We start from the raw sequence: 19,117 nt of genomic DNA, 5'->3' as shown, positions 1-19,117 counted from the left end.
TTTTTAGAAAAATATTATTAGCTTAGTATGAAATAAATAAATTTGCCAAGTTTAAAGAAAATCTATTCATAAACGAGCAATATTACAAAAGTTTACTTATCCGACTAAATATTATAAGTAAGAAAGTTTGGATGTATATGGATGTATGGATGGATGGATGTTTGTGACAAGTAAACGCGAAGAATACTAAACCGACAAGGTTGAAATTTGGTATGACGATAGCTGACATTCCCGATTAACATATAGACATATTCTTACCTCAAAAATCCTTTCAGGCTCCGCCCCAATGGCTCTGGCCATGGAGTGTCTCATGTTAACCTTATGAGTATTCATATTTAAAGAAATTAAAGAATTTTGTCAGCCTTTTCAACTGCACAAGTTGGTTCTTTGATATTAAATAGCATTAAAAAGTTATAAGGCTTGCCAATAGGGTACAGCACTATTATGCTTTTTGCATTTATGACCACAGCTAATTTGAACCAACTAGCAACAAAAAGTTGTGGTACACAATGAGAACTTTACTTTTTTCCATGGTTTAGGTGCAGTGGTAGAACATTATGGCTATGGTAGATGTGTGTTACACTATAGGATACAGTATAAATTAAAAGACCAAATTGTCTCAAACCGCGTCTTCTCCCATAACTGCAATAAACATTTATACTTATATGCAAACCCCGTACGAAGGACGGGTACTCTGCTAGTTATAGATAAAACTTAGTCTCTTAGCTATTAACCTACAAAATCAGAGCTATATTGCTTCGGTAGTTTAGGTGTGGTTGAAAGAACTGGGCGCTAGGAGGCAAAACGCGATAATTCCTCGGACGATTCGGTAACGGGGATATTCCCCGCGAGCCGGGTAGATGCAGGGAGACGTCCGTTCAATTACCCACCCGAACCAGTTTTGTCCGGCTCACGCACTGTCCGCCTCACGCACGTCCGGGGGAAACACGGCACCAAGAACATGTACTTTACCCCACTTTGCTTGAAATTTACTCAAGGAGAAGATGAATCGTTGCAGCATCTATTTTGGGGCTGCCCAAATTATAATTATTTCAGAGAAAAACTCCTAAAGAAACATTTAGAAAGTATGGAAACAACCTACAATAAGCCCTAAAATCTGGAAATGATAACATTTACAAGGAAATAAACAATTATTTGAAGGAAATAGGAAAAGCGATTTAAAAGAACAATGAAACACAAACACACAGAATCACATTTATGCTGTCCACTCTTGGGTTTCTTAATCCGTGGCCCTCCTCCCCTCTTTCTGGGTGGTTAGGTATGCCTGATGGGCCCCTCGCAAAGAAGATCACCTATCTCTGCCATCCTTAAGAATCCCTTGAACCTTTTAGATCATCCTATCTTTAATAACATAATTAGGTACATTAACAAAAACAATGACAAAATATCAACATAAATCATTCATTGATTGTGCACATTCATGTTCAATAACAATTTGTAAACTAACAAATAACCTAAATTTGCAGGATGACTATTGGAAGCAACCACAACTCAGTGTACATCGACGCTGTCTGGTCTCCCTGTCTGGTCTAGTTTGCCTGCTAAGCAAACTAGAAAAAAAAAACAAAAAAAACATGAGTCGTTGTGACGTCACGTCGTGGTCACGTGGTCGTTGATGTGAATGTCAAATAAATGTTATTGTTAACCTAAAACAAACACTTTATACTATACTTGTTTTAATTTTACCAACCAAAGAATTCGCTTTTTCATTTACAAAAATGTATTGTTAATTTACTTAAGATCATATCTGGTCCACTGTAATAATGTATTAGGGTCTAATTCATTTTAGTTGGGTTTGAAAGAGGAACTCTTAACTTAGGCATACAAGCAAAGCAAAATGTATCTTACCAACTTTTTACTTACCACAAGGCCTATGATTAATTATCAGTTTTTGGGTAAGTGTGTTGTCTCTTCTTTGAAATCTGTCTCCAAATTTACTTACTTTGTTTTGGAACTAGGCCTAACTTAAGTTAGGCCTAAGATGGAATCTTCAGTTTTCCAGTATAAAAGGAAGGCAAGAATAAGTTACCTATTTCAAATCCAATCACACTAGAATGTATACTGATAAGTTATACCGTTCACATTGAACATTTTCGGCAGCCTATTGCTCGCGGACGTATTTTTCCGCAATACAGCCAGCAATAGATTTTATCGGGCGCGCGCTCAACTTATTGTTGGTTTTACCCCCCTTAAATTACTCCCCAGGTACATGATGTTGATACTGTCGTGTCCGTTAAAGTGTCCTCTATCTGTTTGCATCATCGTTAATATTGCTCGCGGACATATTTTTCCGCAATACGGCCGGCAATAGATTTTATCGGGCGCGCGCACTACTTATTGCTGAGTTTACCCCCCCTAACTTACTCCCCAGGTACATAATGTTGAAACTGTCGTGTCCGTTAAAGTGTCCTCTATCTGTTGGCATCATCGTTAATATTGCTCGCGGACGTATTTTTCCGCAATACGGCCGGCAATAGATTTTATCGGGCGCGCGCACTACTTATTGCTGAGTTTACCCCCCCTAACTTACTCCCCAGGTAACGGATACTGTCGTGTCCGTTAAAGTGTCCTCTATCTGTTGACATTATCGGTAATAAGTTTTGTGGCCGTATTTTTCCGCAAAACGGCCAGCAATAGATTTTACCGGGCGCGTGCACTAGTTATTGCCAGGTTCACACAAGTGGCCTAACTTAAGTTACATGGTTATTGAACTAATTTGTTTTACCCAGGAAACATTTTTTCCATACTAGCCTATTAAAATGCACAACATGCACATGGGTCTCCTTGTTGATATTAATTGTAGGCTAAGATTATTTCAGTCCTTAAGTAGGCTATAGCCCAAATGCCTAGTGAGGTGAGTGGTGAGTCATCATTAAATCCTTTGCTGTTAGGCCAAAACTTAAGTTAAGTTATACTTATTGTCCGCGAGAGTAAAGAAGTCTCTTGAGCCAGAGCGATACGCAGCTATCGCGAACTATTTGCAGGCGCTAAGCATCTGGGCGCCTCGCCTCGATGTCTGTCTGTAAACAACTGTTGTAAACATAATTACTCATATCTTTGTTTTGGTAAGTGGATTATCATCATGCGGTCACGTCATTTGATTCAGTGCAGTCTCGTATGTTTGCGTATTGGAGTTCTGTTTTGTTTTGGACAGTCCTTGCAGCTATGGATTTAACAAAATGTGGTGCTACTATATATACGAGAGTGGAGAGAGGGATTTAATTAGACGGGTGATCGAGTGTTGTGACAATGAATGTAAAGACAAAAAGTGATCAGTGCCGATAGAAAAGGCAACAGAACGTGCCGCAAACTATTGTATAATGTCAGAAAAAACTATTAAACGAATTAGAAAAACCTGCAAACAAACTCAGAATGAAAAACTCTGTACACTCGGGAAAAAACGCAAGAAGGCTGATCATTATTTATAGACCCACTTTCACTCGTGTTTTGAACGTTACTTTTCAGAAAATTTAAACAGTTGATAAAGCAATACCAAATATTTGTTTACGTCGGCAAAATCTAAAAAAGATAGTTAACATTCTTGTGCCATAGTAAATAATGTAATGATGGATTTTCGCAGGTGATAAACATGGAACGAAAACAGGTTATTTCACAGTAGTGTAGCGAAAAAAACTATTATCTGTTCTGAGAGAAAGGATTAATTTTAAATGGATCGAATGGGCACTTCGGCGTCTTTTCAAAGACATGGGGTTAAAGTGGAAGAAATGCAATTCCAAAAGAAAATGTTTGATTGAAAGGCCTGACATTATTTGGAGGTTTAAGTATTTGCAATAGATGAGGAAGCTAAGGGAACAAAATAAGAAAATTTTCTATCTGGACGAAACTTGGATGGGCAATAATTTAACGTTCCAGAAATGTTGGCAAAGTGTAGACGTCGATGGTGTGTTACCTGATATGAACGCGTCATACCGCGTGAAGAGTGAAGACGGCTCTAATTGTCGCGCAAAACGTTCAAGCGTAACACCTTCAAACTACGAATAGGCAGGAGCTCAGGGGACTTCTTTACTCTCGCGGACAATAATGTTGTCACTGGTAAGTTACGCAGACGCAACATAACTTAACTTATGTTAGGTAATTTCTCACCTTAAGTAAGTAGGCTATTATGGGTAGAATGAGCCTCGTATTGTCAGCACACAAATCTTTGACATGTAGGTTCAAAGAGGGCACAGGGGTACACTTTCATATCTGTTAGCACAAACAACCGAATGAGAAATATTGATTATTCGATTGTTTAATTCGATATATTGTTTGGTTGGTTAGGTTAGGTTAACCTTACCTAACTAACCAAACGATATATAGAACAATCGATATATCGATCAATATTTTCATTCGGTTGTTTGTGCCAACAGATATGGAAGTGTACCCGGGCATAGTCAGCTGTCCAACAGACTTGGGTGATATTTATGGTAAAACTCAATCTCCCCACACACAAGCAGACATTTGCATTTGACATTAGGTTCTGCCAGCTTTCAGGGCCGATTCACTGAATACGTGCCTAGGGCGCGAGGCAATTGGCTTTTTTAGTTTTTTGGGGGCGCCAAAAAATTGGAAACTAAAAAAAGAATGGTGATTGTATTTGCATGTGATTGCGGTAAACTTCTGATAACCCCTTGAGGCTGTGTAGACATCATTATCATCGTCCTCGCAGCCTTGTAGACATTGTAAACGTCTCCCGCAATAGCGGCAAAATTCAGACTGTTTCCCGCGGTCGTGTAGACATAATTATTGTCTTCCATGATCGCGTCAATATATGAATATATCTTGCGGTCGAGAGGAGATTATCGTCGTCTACTGCGAATGAAACAAAATTCTGATCTTTTCCTTCTGTCGTGTGCAAGATTGTGGTAAAATTCTGATCATCCCTATCAGCCGTGTAGACATCATAGGCTAATTACTTGTATCTGTCGCAGTTCTGAAGACATCGTAATAATCTCCCGAAGTCGTGAAGACATCGTAATCGTCTCCCGTGATTACGGAAAAATGTTAATCATATTCCACAGTCGTGTGTAGATCATCATCGTCTTCCACAATCGCTGCAAAATTCTGCCTGTTTCCTGAGGTTGTGTGGACATTATCATCGTCTTCCAGGATTGCGGCAAAATTCTGATCATCCCTCGCGGCTGTGTGTAGACATAAATTATCATCTCTCGTGATTACTGTGGTTATATGCGATCGTCGTTAATTGAAAATTCCAGGTAGGGATACAAAATTCACGCATAATTTCCGGCTTTCCCGGTTGGTGGACACCCTGTTTTATATACCGTATTGCAAAGGGGCGCTACTATTAGTTGTGCCTAGGGCGCTGACAGGGTCAAAGACAGGCCTGCCAGCTTCTCATTTAAGAAGGGTATGCTTGAAAAACGTTACTAGGCCTATAGCCTACCCTAAACTACAAAATATAGGTTCAAATAGGTCTTAGAACTTAATAAATTATTTTTGTGTAACCTCTTTTCTCTTTGTGATTCTTGTATTTTCTCTTTCAGTTAAACAATCTTCAGTCCTTATACAAATTGCAGGGTTGAAAAATTTCCGTCCTCCTCCAGATTTTTCTCGTAAGTATGGAATACCAAATTATGTTATTGATGATATTTTTAAAGGCCTTGGCCTATATAACACAAATGAGTTTGAAACAGTTCCATAGGCTATAGCATTAATTAATACCATAGGCATAACTTACATTGATAATTTTATTGTAGCAAGGCAGATTTAGGCTTTGGGTTTTAAGGTTTCATCTTAGCGTCTTAAGTGCAGGCAATCTCATAACAAATTTTTGTCAACCATCTCCTTTGAAATATACCGATTCAACGCTTTTGAGTTATAAAACGTACTTTTTAACTTTAAAGTTACTTGGCTAGAGAATAAAACAAGCCACCCAACAAACCCCTCTCAATTGCTGAGATAACTTTACTTACCGGTAACAAAATTAATAGTAAATTTTGATAGGTGTAAGCCTAACTATAAACAATTACCTATGAAACTTCACTAGAACTTCAACTAAAATAGATTTTAATCACATAGGCTACATCTATGTTGCATTAAAATTTTGTATTAAGTTGTGAATCGTTGTTTTGGTTCATAAGACCACTTTTGGTCTATAAGAATGGTTGAACTGTACAAAATTCAAAATCACTTAGTCACATAGAAAACAACAAAAATTAGGGTTTTTTTCATTCCAATCTTAATAAAATATAATACAAATCAAATGTTTACCTACCTTTATACGCCTAAACGTAGGATAAGTTAAAGTAAGGACAATCTTTTGCAAGTTGTTATTTCCTGTGTTACATGGTTTGTTTTATGTGAAGCTTTTAACTCGAGTAGGATATAATTTTATTCTCCAACATTCGGCCGGGTCCCCATGGGTTGCACACTAGACATTATCAATACAGGATTTTGGAACTCTTAATCTAAGGTGATATCTCCTGGCCAAGAAAATTATGTATTAAACTGTTCGGCCAGTACTGTAACTAGGGACATATTTCCGAATAGGCGGACTAGGCGCCCGCCTAGGGCGGCAAAAGTTTAGGGGTTGAAAAATAAAAAGGAGGTTTTAATCTAAAAAAAAGTTTAGCAAATAATTTTGGGAACGGCTTTAAGAAACAGCCATTTGAAATATTTTGATTAAGTGTAAAATTATTTCAGAACGCATTAAAGTCAAACAAAAGTCAATAGCTTATTACACAGCTGTGCTGAGTTTTCCGTGCTGTTCTATTGGTCTGACGTTGCAAAGTGGCGAACAAAGAAAACACTTCCCCCTGTTTACTTCATACGCCACTACGCGGCAGCGCTAGCTGAAAGGTAGAAAGACTTGACCAGAGACTGAACCTCATTTTTTTCACTGGGTAGCAGACAAGTTAGTAGGCCTACCATTGTCTGCCGCTTGCCACGCTCCTCTGTGTCTGGCTGTTTGCTGACACTGGAGAGATGAGAGCGTTTAACTTCAATATTAAAGTGAAGAAGAAAGCGACGAGTCTTCATCAGTGGTAGCCATATTGGATTTTAGTCCCATAAGAGAAATGTTAAATTTGACAGAACATACCATCATTTGAAGCAGTATGCCGGTGTTATTTATAAAGATAAAGATATAGTTTTGAAAATTCATAATTAGGTCTATAACATAGAGTACTATGGAATAAGGAAATGATATTTCAAATATTTGTTGTTGTCTTTTCTTAATAAATTATTTAATTAAAGGCTTAATTAATGACCATTAACTTATTTAGTGGAGGGAAAATGGCAAAACTAAAATCTTCACTCACTAGAGGACCACTAAACCTTAATTTTAACACGTCAATCATTATTTTATCACTACACGTTTTTTTAGAAATTCTGTTGCAAAGTTAACATTGCTCTTATGGGACTAAAATCCAATATGGCTATCACTGATGAAGACTCTTAAGAAAGTCGGATGTTCACTTTTTGAGGTTAATAATAGACAAGAGGATTTTCTTTTGTGTAAACCTCACGCAGAAATTATCTAACCTTAATAGTAAAAAATTATACTTGTGTGTAGGTGTGCCATAGTGGTAGGTAGTAAACATATTAATTTGTTTCATTTCAAAGCCAATAGCACATCTCTCAAGTGGATCTGACTAAAAGTGTTTAATGAAAAGCGTTATAAGAACCCTTGTATACAGACGGTTTTGTGTGCCATTTCACACCGCAAAACGTGATTATAATTACTGATTGGATAAAAAAATGTTGCATTCCGTGTACCCAAGTCAGAATCAAGTTTTGCATAAAAACTGTGCAGAAAATAAACCCCCCTTAAAAGGGCTCAAAAAGTTATTAAATTTGTTGATCCAGCATGCAATATTGCCGATTATTTTTCTACAAAATCAGCTGACAGTGCATGTATTGGCCATTGGGGTGATATTAGTGAGGTCGGGGAGTGCGCTGACAAGTTGTGGAGGGGGCGGGTGGCAAACTTCGTTGCCTAGAGGCGGCAGATACTTAAATACGTCCCTGACTGTAACTGTACCTGCTATAGCCCCTAAACATTAAACAACACTGGTCAACCAAAAGCCCAAGCATTGTAATTCTATACTTGACTCCCAGGCTGCAGCACTTATGTCAGGTTTAGCTTTCAGCCGTTTTTGTTGATTTATATTTGCATGATTTGGTTTTACTTTTGCACTCCTTTTATGTCTGTTTTCTCAGATATATGTATAGGCCTATCCTATAGGTGTACATTTTAAACTGTGTTACAGATATTGAAATCCCAGAAAGACAGAGATTAACTGTAGTACCCAAAGTACCCACCTTTCCACCAGGCTTAAGACCTCCAAAGATGCAAAAAAACCTAAAATTTATGAAGGGACCAGAGGAAGTTCATAATAAACTTATACACAAACAATATGGAATAATTGTAAGTATCATCTCTAATAATCAGTTAATTGTACATTCACATTCTATTCCAAAAATATTACCTTTAAAGTGTCTATAACATTACTCAAAGCACTTACTTTATGTAACTTTGAGGCGAGCTATCCGGAGTGCGGGAACTGTTTATGACGATTAGATTAAAGTATCTGCAATCCTAAAATGCTATGGGGAGGGAAGGAAACAGGTCCGGGACGTAGGAAGTGGTAAAGGAAGTCAAGGTGAGCAGTCCGGACTGTGGGAACTGTTTATGATGATTAGATTAAGGTATCTGCAATCCTAAAATGCTATGGGAAGAGAAGAAAACATGTCCGCGACGTAGGGTGTGGTGAAGGAAGTATAGTAAAGAAGGCGAGCAGTCCGGAGTGTGGGAACTGTTAATGACGAATTTTTTTACATACAAACTCTACATGCACATTCCAGGATAATTTAGGGTCTAAGTGAATACAAAGCAACTTAACTTGACACTATGACATGTTTTAGATGTTGTAGATTTGGTTCATGTTCTAGAGTTTCCGTTCAATCATTATCGGCTGATAATACAAAACTAAATGTCGTACAGGGGCTGGCTGGGACTGGCTAAAATGAGGAAAGTAAAAAACACGGTGCTGGTGTCAGATGTAAACTAACTCGCGTGGCTGCAACTGGAGCTTGTGTTATGGACCTTAATTTGCCATGTACTCCCAATTAAAGTCACTAGATAACCTGTTGCTCGAAATCGAGCAAAATTGGAACTTGTAATAAAATAATGAAGAACAAAAAACATAAACAGCAAAACCTCAATCATAGAGTCACTCTAAAGTAATTTCTATGACTGATTAAGGAAATGTGAAAAATATTATGTTGTAAAAAGTTATAAAAGGTACAATATTTAAATATAGACCCGGTCTCGTACTGGTTATCTCTTATGTACTGTAGGCGGGTGCCCTCTATTAGAACGTAGATGTAAACCACACACTGTAAAGTGAGATTTTCAGACCTAATGCAGCAAGCTAAATCCCTCTCTTGACGCCAACCAGTACGACACGTAGGCCTACTATTGCATTGTTAAATTATTTCTACGATATGTCCTGTTTTAGGGCGTCTTTAAATTAGGTGCCTCAACCAAAGTCTCGGGTTGGGATCATAAGAGTGAATTTAACGACGTATCTTGAACGGATTCACATTTAACACTATTAGTTTAAAAAGCCAAGTTTTATTTGGCCAGGTGGTGCTTTGTTTTCAGCTTTAAAATAGCTGCGACATTTATACAGGTAGCATCATTGTAGCGAGGGATGTCACTTCTTTTGTCTCTTACTATGCACATAAGAATCTAACTTGACTCCTCAGAGCTCACGTCCCAACAAATTTCTGCCACAGTTTTAAAAGATTGAGCAAATGGGTTGGCATTGTGAACCTATTCCCCGCATATTTTTTCATTGCATTTTTTGTTTGAGTTTGAATTGTTTTACATGTGCTGTTGGGTTCCAGTGTAAACGTCGTACTTATAGATCTGTGCCTATTCAGGATCATGACCTTCTTGAGGATTTAGGTTAGAGATAGGTAAGACAAGTCATGGATCTTGAAAATGTAGATCCCCTGTGTGACCCTCTCGTCAAAATTAGCTTAAGAGGTGACCATGGCAAAGGCGGAATCGAATCGAAGAATTTTATCCAGATAATCTCTGGATCCAAGCCTCACAGTCCTTTTTTCAGATTGGGAGTTTCCAATAAGTTCCTGAATGTATGGTGAATTCCACAAATGGGGTAAACGAACTGATTGTATGTATCACCACGGCGGTACTGCCACTCTGTATCCGTCAAATTGGGAGGTTCATGCAAGCGGTCACGTTTGCATTTCATCCAGCCAATGACAGTTCTTTGTCTTACTGGTGGCATTTAATGTTAAATTTAGATAAAATACGAAAGTTAACCAATCAACAGAAAACACTACAAAGGAATTTTGATACATATTAAAATTACATGATAATATGGTAATGTAATGGATAACTGCACTGTAAATAATCACTTTCAAACATTCTCTTAATCACACCGAACTGTAACCAAACCTACATGATAATTCTAATTCAGTAAAATACGATGTTAGGTAAACAAATTCAACTACATATTACAAATAGTTTCAACTACATATTACAAATAAAATGTGTTGTCAGGTGATTTGAATGTTTAATGTTTAATGGGAATTTGTTGATGTTTAAATAAAAATGTAAAATTCCGGCTTTGCTCTAGAAGTAATAAGTCCTGCAGTCTGTGAACTTGAAAACTATTTCAAACTTCGTCCATGTGTTTAGTTGTAAACAAAGGGAATTGAGTTTGATGGTTTGATCTAGTGTTAAAAGATAGCACCGCCGTTCCCAAACTTTAGCCCTTGACTGTACTTAAGTGATGCCCTTTCCCAATATTCTGAGACGTATTTGCATTTACATCTACGTGAAAATATCTTTAATTTGACACCTCAAACGTTAAAATCCGTCAAGCCGTTACCGAGTTATGACTGTGAAAAGAAAACTGCTTGCGTATTAATATATAGATAATGTTTAAATGCCGAATTTTAAAAGTTTTACTCTAGATTGAAGATTGGTGAAGTATATTTATTGTATAGCCTAAATTGTGCTTGTGTGCTGCTTGAGAAAGCTTGTAAACTAAACTCATTCTTATTGAGTAAAAAATTCTTGAATGTATGTATATAATTTTGAAAAATATTATAAATAAGTTCATTCAATGATTTTGTCTATCTTATATTTTAGAAAATTTCTAATTTGAATAATTTTGGTAAGATTTTTATTGAATTTGACTGGAATGTGTAGAGCTGGTTATACTTGATTGAGTTCGCAAACCAGCAAGATCAGTTCATGAGAACTGGGTGTTATGGAGTTTTGAAGTTTATTTAAATTTTTACCCATAAAACATGATAATGCCAAATTTTCTTTACAACCGTCTTGTAGAGCTTATGAAACAAACAATATAATTGTGCATATTGAATGAAGCATTGTTTTGAAACTAAAGGCTACGGAGATAATTTCAAATAACTACAGTTGGGACCACGTAAGTTTGCAGTTGAGGGAGGAGCCTATTTACCATATGGTTTTAAATGAACCAATGAGAACCGTGCGGTGTTTCCAAATCCAGCTGATTTGAAAATATTGCTTAGTATATTTTAATTAGTGTTGTCAAGGGGTGATGTGGCAACCTCACACTAGCCTTGTCTTGTGATTGGCTGCCACCAACTGCAAACTTACGTGGTCCCGACTTTAGGTACATTTAAATTTTCCAATTTGTTTCTTATGGAGAAAAAGAAAACAGTTGTAGTTTGCTTGTTTATGTATATATTTTGATCAAATTTGGATAGTTTGCTTATTCCAACCTATACCGGTACTATTAAAATGTTATCTAAAAAAACCTTTTCTCCCTCCCCTTGGCAGCAAACCTAAGTACTCATTAAATCTAATGAGTTATTTAACCCTTTGAGTGCTAGGCCAATAATTTGTATTTCATAAGACTTTTTTGTTTGCCTTTTAATTCCATTATGTGTTGTTTAATTGTAACTGTATTGTTTTCACTATTTTATTAATTAGGCTAATTTGGATTGATAAGAATATAACAAATAACAAAGAAAAATATGGGTATTTGTAGTAAACATTATATAAAACTGTGTTTTCATTGCAAATTTCCAAGTTTACTTATAGCCTAAATTGTAATGTTCTGATAGCATTACCAAAATCTCATAGAATCTAAAGACATCTAGTTTACAATGTAATATTGTATTTAACCTTGATTTAGTTTGATAAGGTTATTATAATATAGCCTTTTTAGGAAAAAAAAACCTTTTTGCAGCAAAGACTCAGTAACACCATTTTTGGTCACTGTTGTGGTTCAGCTGAAAAATATAATCTAAATAGTCCGTGACTAACTAGTGCTGCTACCTAGTACAGTAACGCATTGAACTTAACTTGCTGTAGCACTATCTGTAAGCAATCGTCGGCATCACCTTAAATATAGGTTTTTGACTCCTCAGTCTCCAAGCACAGATAGCTGAGGTGGCTAGGGCGTGTCATTTGACCAGTGGCATTCGTCTGCTCGGGATCGAATCCCGTCCTGAGTGACAAGCAATTGGTGTCCTGTGTGTTTGTAGCGATGTAGTCATAGTCATAGTCATATAATCTTTATTCAAGAGTACAACATGTTGCACCAGAATGGCGTTACCATCACAGAAAACATACTACAGTAACCCAGAATGCTAACCGCATGGTAAAAAGCGTTAAGTACTCGGAGAGAGCTGTGCCTGTCAATTCGTAGGCAGCGCCACCAGCACACAACGCACCAGCATGTTTTCTGTGTTACCGTATACAATTAAATTAAATTGTACCGATTTGCGCGTTTTTTATAATAAGTCAATATGAGTAAATACGAAACAGATAGTCAGCTGATTGGGAACCCACAATGCACTACGAGAAGTGGGGGTAAATCGGGCAGCAGCCATGGTCACAGTCTTAGTCGTTCTTGTGTCCTCCTACCTTTCCGACGCGCATTAGCTGAGCTATCAAAAAATCGATCGTGCAAATTAAATTCAATCCGCGGTGTTTGTCCGGACAAAATTATTTCCATCAATCGTTAAGCCTATATCCCGCAGGGATATATTTGCCGCGCGTGGTGAAAATAAAATCAGTTTTTGAACAAGAAAGTGTTAACGTAACTTTACCAGCAAACACAGACCGCCATTGAAAATTCACGTTCGTTTGACCAAATTGTTCAATTGCGTCTTTTGGAAAAAGAAGCTCAGCTAATTCCGTATTCCTCTCCCTCACCTAGTGTTTGTGTCTTTGTAGGACGTCCGAAATTGTAAGTAGTTTATTGTTATTTATTGTTATATATTAGTTTTCAGTGAGTCGCACATGTGTACAATTTTCCTGTCATAGTTTGTCATTTCCTGTTATATTAGCACATGTTTTCAGGTTCAAGTCTTCACTAGTATTTTTAATATCCATTTCTGATAAATCAATCTGCATTGTTTAGTATACTGTGATTTTTTCATTATATACGACTAATTAAATTGTATAGGGTTTTGTACTTATAGTGAATGTAACTTGTAAATTATTCTACTGAAATGATTTACGGTAATTCATGACAGAGTCATTGTTTAATTTTGCTGAGATATTAAATCAAAGATCATTTAAGAGTGCCACAGTCATTATTTTATTTGTGGAAAATAAAATAATATTGAAAGTGGAGGTAGGCAGCTGGTTCGGCTAGATACGGAGGTGTTAATTGGGGTAGTGTGAGTTTGTGAATAGATGAACCGCCAAAGTACCTTTTTAGCCATAAAATAATAAGCAATATTCTAGCACATATTACTGCGGTTAAACAGAACACTGTTTAATCAGTTGGACTACGAGACTCGACCTTCATTTTTAATTCGTTGGCCAACGAACAGGATTTGCTGGTACTGGTCATCTCAAATTTTAAAGTAAATATCACACCTTATTTGGCATATTCGGGATCAGTGTGTAACCGCGCCACAACTTCCCTTTTGATAGGTCCATTCATCATCTTTGAATTATAGGTTTTAATTGACTGTTGCACTCTAAGTCGGGGTTCAGTTATTATTTAACCTTGGGAAATAAAATACAGACACACAAATAATTGATAAGTAGTTGTCATAAACCAAATTAAAGTGTAAACATTATTTCAATACTGTACAATAAATTGAATTGTTAGATATTTCCCCATAGTTATCAGTATCCTGGGTATTTCTCTTAGCATTAACAGTCATTCAATTGAAATTTGGTAATATATAGTGAGTAAGAAGGGCCACTGCAAAAGATTCACATTTAAAGTACAACACTAGGTTTAGTGTGACAGTGTGCAGAGTAAATTCAGTGTACTTTAAGATTTATTAAAGATATTTCAGTCTGGAAGAACTTAAAACAGTGCCAGGGACGTCCCATAAGGATCTCTGGGAAGTATTTTTTATTTTACAGGGCCCCCTCAAATATTTTTATCAAGCTTCCACTGCCAAAAGCTCTGTCTTATATTATTACTTTCCAAGTTCTTCCAACCCAGGGGCAACTAAGATTTGTAAAGAATTCACTATTGAGAGCACTGCAAGGAGTTAAATATATTTAAATACAATATTTAAATATATAAGTAATATTTTTTTTTCTTTTTCTTTACAAATTTGTTAAAAAACGGCATGAACCCAAGGTCTTGAATTTTGGTAAATTATTCTTTACAAACAATATCAAGTCAAAGATGTATTGGGCAAAAACAGTAAGAATGCTAAGTTTTGAAATTTGTTCTTTAACTAAAGTTGTTTAATCTTGAATGTTTAACATGATGCTAAGTGCTTGTTTTTGAAATTATAATATTTTGCAAAATATTCTTGAGAGGTAGCTCCATATAAAATTATACCAAAGGAGATGTGGGAGTGAATAAAAGCAAAGTAAATTATTTTTTATGTTTCCAAAGGACATAATTTTGACATTTTTCTCAGAGCAAAAATCCCTGATGAAATTTTACGGCCAAGATGTTCAATATGAAGGTTCCAATTTAAATTGTTGTCCAATACAAGTCAAGTCCTAGGAATTTAAAATTTGGCAGTTCTTCTAGACATTTTCCTTTCATCAACATTCTGTGTTGAGCTTGTTTATTACTCTGATATGTTGAGAAAGATATGCACTTTGTCTTCATTATATTAACTAAAAGGTTTAAATTGTTTATAAATTATTTACATATGAAAATTGGTTATTCGCTATTGACTCTACTTTCTGACGGGTATTACCAGATACAAGTAAGCTAATGTTATCAGCATATAGACAGACTTCAGCATCATCTAATACATCTGGTAAACCCTTTGTATAAAATATGAACAACAGTGGTCCCAGGATTGATCCTTGTGGCACTCCATATTTTAAAACTTCCAACGATGAAGTAAATTTACCATATTGTTGTTTGTGATATTAGTTATTTCTAAATATTGCTGTCTTTATTTAAATATGATTTAAACCAATCTAAAGCTCTCCCCTTGAGACTCAAACAAAACAAGTTATTTATCAGCTTGGAGTGTGACACACTATCAAAAAGCCTTGCTGAGGTCTATAAAGACCCCAGTAACATTATTTCTCTTATCCACTGAATCTATTAATGATTCAATGACCTGAACACTAGCACTAATCACAGACTTGCCGGATTGAAACCCATGTTGTTCTTTATCTATCAAGTTGTTGGTTTCCAGAAATTCTGTTAATTTTATACATATAGTTTTTTCATAGATCTTATAAAAGGATGGTAACAAAGATATAGGTCTATAGTTTGAAGGTATAGCGGGGTCTCCCTTAAAAAAAAAAAAGGTTTAATCTTAGAAATTTTTATTTATCAGGGAAAATACCTGTAATAAAAGAAGATTTTACAAGATGACATAACAGATATTTTAAACAAATATTTTTGTTGGACTGAAGCATGTCTCACCTGAGTGGTGAGCGGCGTTTTTGTGAAAATCGGTTTTGACTTGGAACCGCTCGCTGCTCAGACTTATCGTGGCCCCTCTTGACAAATTTACATTCAACTTAAAGAGACCCAGTGTCAGAGCGGCGCCGCTCACACCGCTCGTATCGTACCCGGGGACCTTATCCAGGTCAAAAAGTAAGAAAAACAACAAATTACGGAAGTGAATTAGTAAATTACTGGCTTTGGTTGCAGTAGTCTCTGTCATGATAGTGACCCTAAGATGTTGCATATCACTTGTATTTACCATTTTATTGTTTTCAATTTTAGTCAATGTTTTTAATTAATTGTTAAATTCACAGGCACTGACAGGTGGTCGTTTGAAGCATGGACACTTTGAAATGATTCGAAACACCCTGGGTCGAAAGATTGATACCAAGAGAATGTTTTTGATTTGGAGAGTTGATCCACCTTGGCAACCAGTTACAAAAAAGGTACTGTACTGTTGAGTCATACGATGTTATTATTGACTGTTAAGGGCAGTTGGAGTGATGATGAGCGATACATTTTAGCTGCTGCTGTTGCCCCACCAAGCTAATAGCCTACTACTAGTATGTAACAGTTGAACTCTCTGATTCATGATTTTAACTGTGGCTCATTTCTAGCTTGTACACTGTATACTGTAGTGAATGTAAAAACAAAATACCCCCGCCACAGCATACTTGCCGACTAAGCGAATTTCCATTTGTCTGAACTGATTTTCAATTTAAATCTATTTAAATAACATTAGGTTTAACAAGTACCTAGGTTTGCTGCTACAAGAAAACTAATTAAGCGAGTTTTTTAGTAAAATATTAATAGCTTAGTATAAAATAAATAAATTGGCCAAGTTTAATCCAAATATATCAATAAACAAGCAAACTACATCATTTTACAATATTCTCCATAAGAATAACATGGGAATTTTAAATTTACAATTTTTGGAATTTTCTCCGTTACCAATAACCGTACAAAAACACTTTGATATACTAAATTATTTGCTTTTTTAAGCCCTTTAACAAGGTCTAGAGAGAAATTAAGAAATTTTGTGTTTTGAGGGTCAAAAATGAGAAAAACCATTTTTTACCCCTTAAAACACTGTTCCCATGGTCCGATCATGCTGGTTCGCGAATTCATTCAAGTTTATACCGCCTTACACCTTCAAACCAAATTTCATCAAAATCGGACAAAAATTACTCAAGTTATCGCGTTCACGGACATATATATATATAAATCTATATGAAAAATAGAAAAATAGGGCTACTATATATAAATAAAGATTAAACATTAATAAACTTAGTACCCAAGTAAAATTATTTATTAAAATTTTCAATATTCATATATAATTACTAGCTGACCCGGCGAACTTCGTATCGCCTAAGTTATAGGTTTCCCCTAAGACAGACCGATGGAAAGAAAGTACCGTTACGTTTAATTTTCAAGATGATCTCGTTCGCATCGCTCAATCACGTCCTGGTTGAAGTTCGTTCGCTACGCTCACTCACCTTTGGGTTGGAGCTCGTTCGCTACGCTCACTCACCTTTAGGTTGGAGCTATATATATAATATACTAGCTGACCCGGCGAACTTCGTATCGCCTAAGTTATAGGTTTCCCCTAAGACAGACCGATGGAAAGAATGTACCGTTACGTTTAATTTTCAAGATGATCTCGTTCGCATCGCTCAATCACGTCCTGGTTGAAGTTCGTTCGCTACGCTCACTCACCTTTGGGTTGGAGCTCGTTCGCTACGCTCACTCACCTTTAGGTTGGAGCTCGTTCGCTGCGCTCACTTGCCTTCAGGTTAGCTCGTTCGCTACGCTCACTCGCCTCCAGGTTGAAGTTCGTTCGCTACGCTCACTCACCTTTTGGTTGCAAATTAGCTGTTGTCATAAATGTAAAAGAAATAATAGTGCTGCACCCTGTTGGTAATCCTTGTAACTTTAATGCTATTGAACATCATAGAACAGAACCAACTTGTTTAATTGAAACAGCTGTTAAGATTCATTAATTCCATTTCTCATAAGGTTAACATGGGAAACTCCAGAGCCACTGGGGCGGAACCCTTTTAAGAATTTCGAAACGGGAAATAGTTTACGTCCGATTCGCATACCTACAGAATTTACACACCAAATTTCATAACGATCGGTGAAGTCGTTCCGGAGGAGTTTGCAGACAAACACTGTGACACGAGAATTTTATATATTAGATATATACAGGGTGGTAAAAAAGTCCCTGGACAGTTGAATATTTTAAAAAATAATGCAGATAGAGCTATAATACTTGGTACAAAGTTACAGGGCATAAAACTCTATTTTAACACATATTCAGTGATCCAATAACCCTTCAGGGGGACGGCCCACAAGGAGTCAGAAGAAAATCTTAAACGGAAGCATAGGTCAATATGCACATCAAATTAAAGGTCTTTTTTTGTAGAATACAATGCCGCAAACCGCACTTCAAAAGGTTGATCCTGCGCAAAATGGCAGATGTTCAAAGATTTCTTGAATCCGCCATTTTGAATCTTTGAACGACTGCCATTTTTTACTCAGGCATTCTTTTGAGCTTGAATTTACAGCATCGTAATCTACTAGTGAAGACCTTTAATTTGATGTGCATATCGACCTATGCTTACGTTAACAATTTTCTTCCGATTCTTAGGGCTGTGCCCCTGAGGAGTAAGCGTATAATAGCAATGTAAATTAAATGAATCTTTGAACAACTGTCATTTTGCGCAGGATCAACCTTTTGAAGTGCGGTTTGCGGCATTGTATTCTACAAAAAAATACCTTTAATTTGATGTGCATATTGACCTATGCTTCCGTTTAAGATTTTCTTCTGACTCCTTGTGGGCCGTCCCCCTGAAGGGTTATTGGATCACTGAATATGTGTTAAAATAGAGTTTTATGCCCTGTAACTTTGTACCAAGTATTATAGCTCTATCTGCATTATTTTTTTAAAATATTCAACTGTCCAGGGACTTTTTTAGCACCCTGTATACAATATATACATATATAAAAATTTTAACGAATAGTGTTTTTGTCCTCTGGGGACATCAAAATAAAAAAGTAAATCGGTCCCGGGCCTAGGTCTTACCGTGCCACCTACGGTAATAGCTACTTCCCTATAGGGAAATTCGCTAAAAAAACAGACACATTCCTTTGCAAGTAGATTTCCACTCCTTTACAAGGTATACTAGGATTGCTTTCAGAGAGGT

General features: G+C 36.5%; 1 protein-coding gene across 1 annotated transcript in view; it reads left to right on the top strand.

Moving 5' to 3' along the window:
* Window positions 1-1,631: 1,631 nt before the first annotated feature.
* LOC128982216 (39S ribosomal protein L16, mitochondrial) overlaps window positions 1,632-19,117 on the top strand; it is a 42,363-nt gene continuing 24,877 nt past the window's right edge. The window contains exons 1-4 of the mRNA XM_054401283.1: window positions 1,632-1,916; window positions 5,526-5,594; window positions 8,253-8,410; window positions 16,226-16,357. Of these exons, the coding sequence (XP_054257258.1) occupies window positions 1,859-1,916; window positions 5,526-5,594; window positions 8,253-8,410; window positions 16,226-16,357 (417 nt within the window). The 5' untranslated portion in view covers window positions 1,632-1,858. The remainder of the gene's footprint in view (window positions 1,917-5,525; window positions 5,595-8,252; window positions 8,411-16,225; window positions 16,358-19,117) is intronic.

This window comes from Macrosteles quadrilineatus, unplaced genomic scaffold (genome assembly GCF_028750875.1).
Source record: "Macrosteles quadrilineatus isolate MER2022 unplaced genomic scaffold, UCM_ALF_1.0 Scaffold_1__1_contigs__length_201487025, whole genome shotgun sequence".
Taxonomy (NCBI): domain Eukaryota; kingdom Metazoa; phylum Arthropoda; class Insecta; order Hemiptera; family Cicadellidae; genus Macrosteles; species Macrosteles quadrilineatus.
The sequence above is the reverse complement of the archived record's forward strand: the minus strand, read 5'-3'. Positions and strand labels throughout refer to the sequence as shown.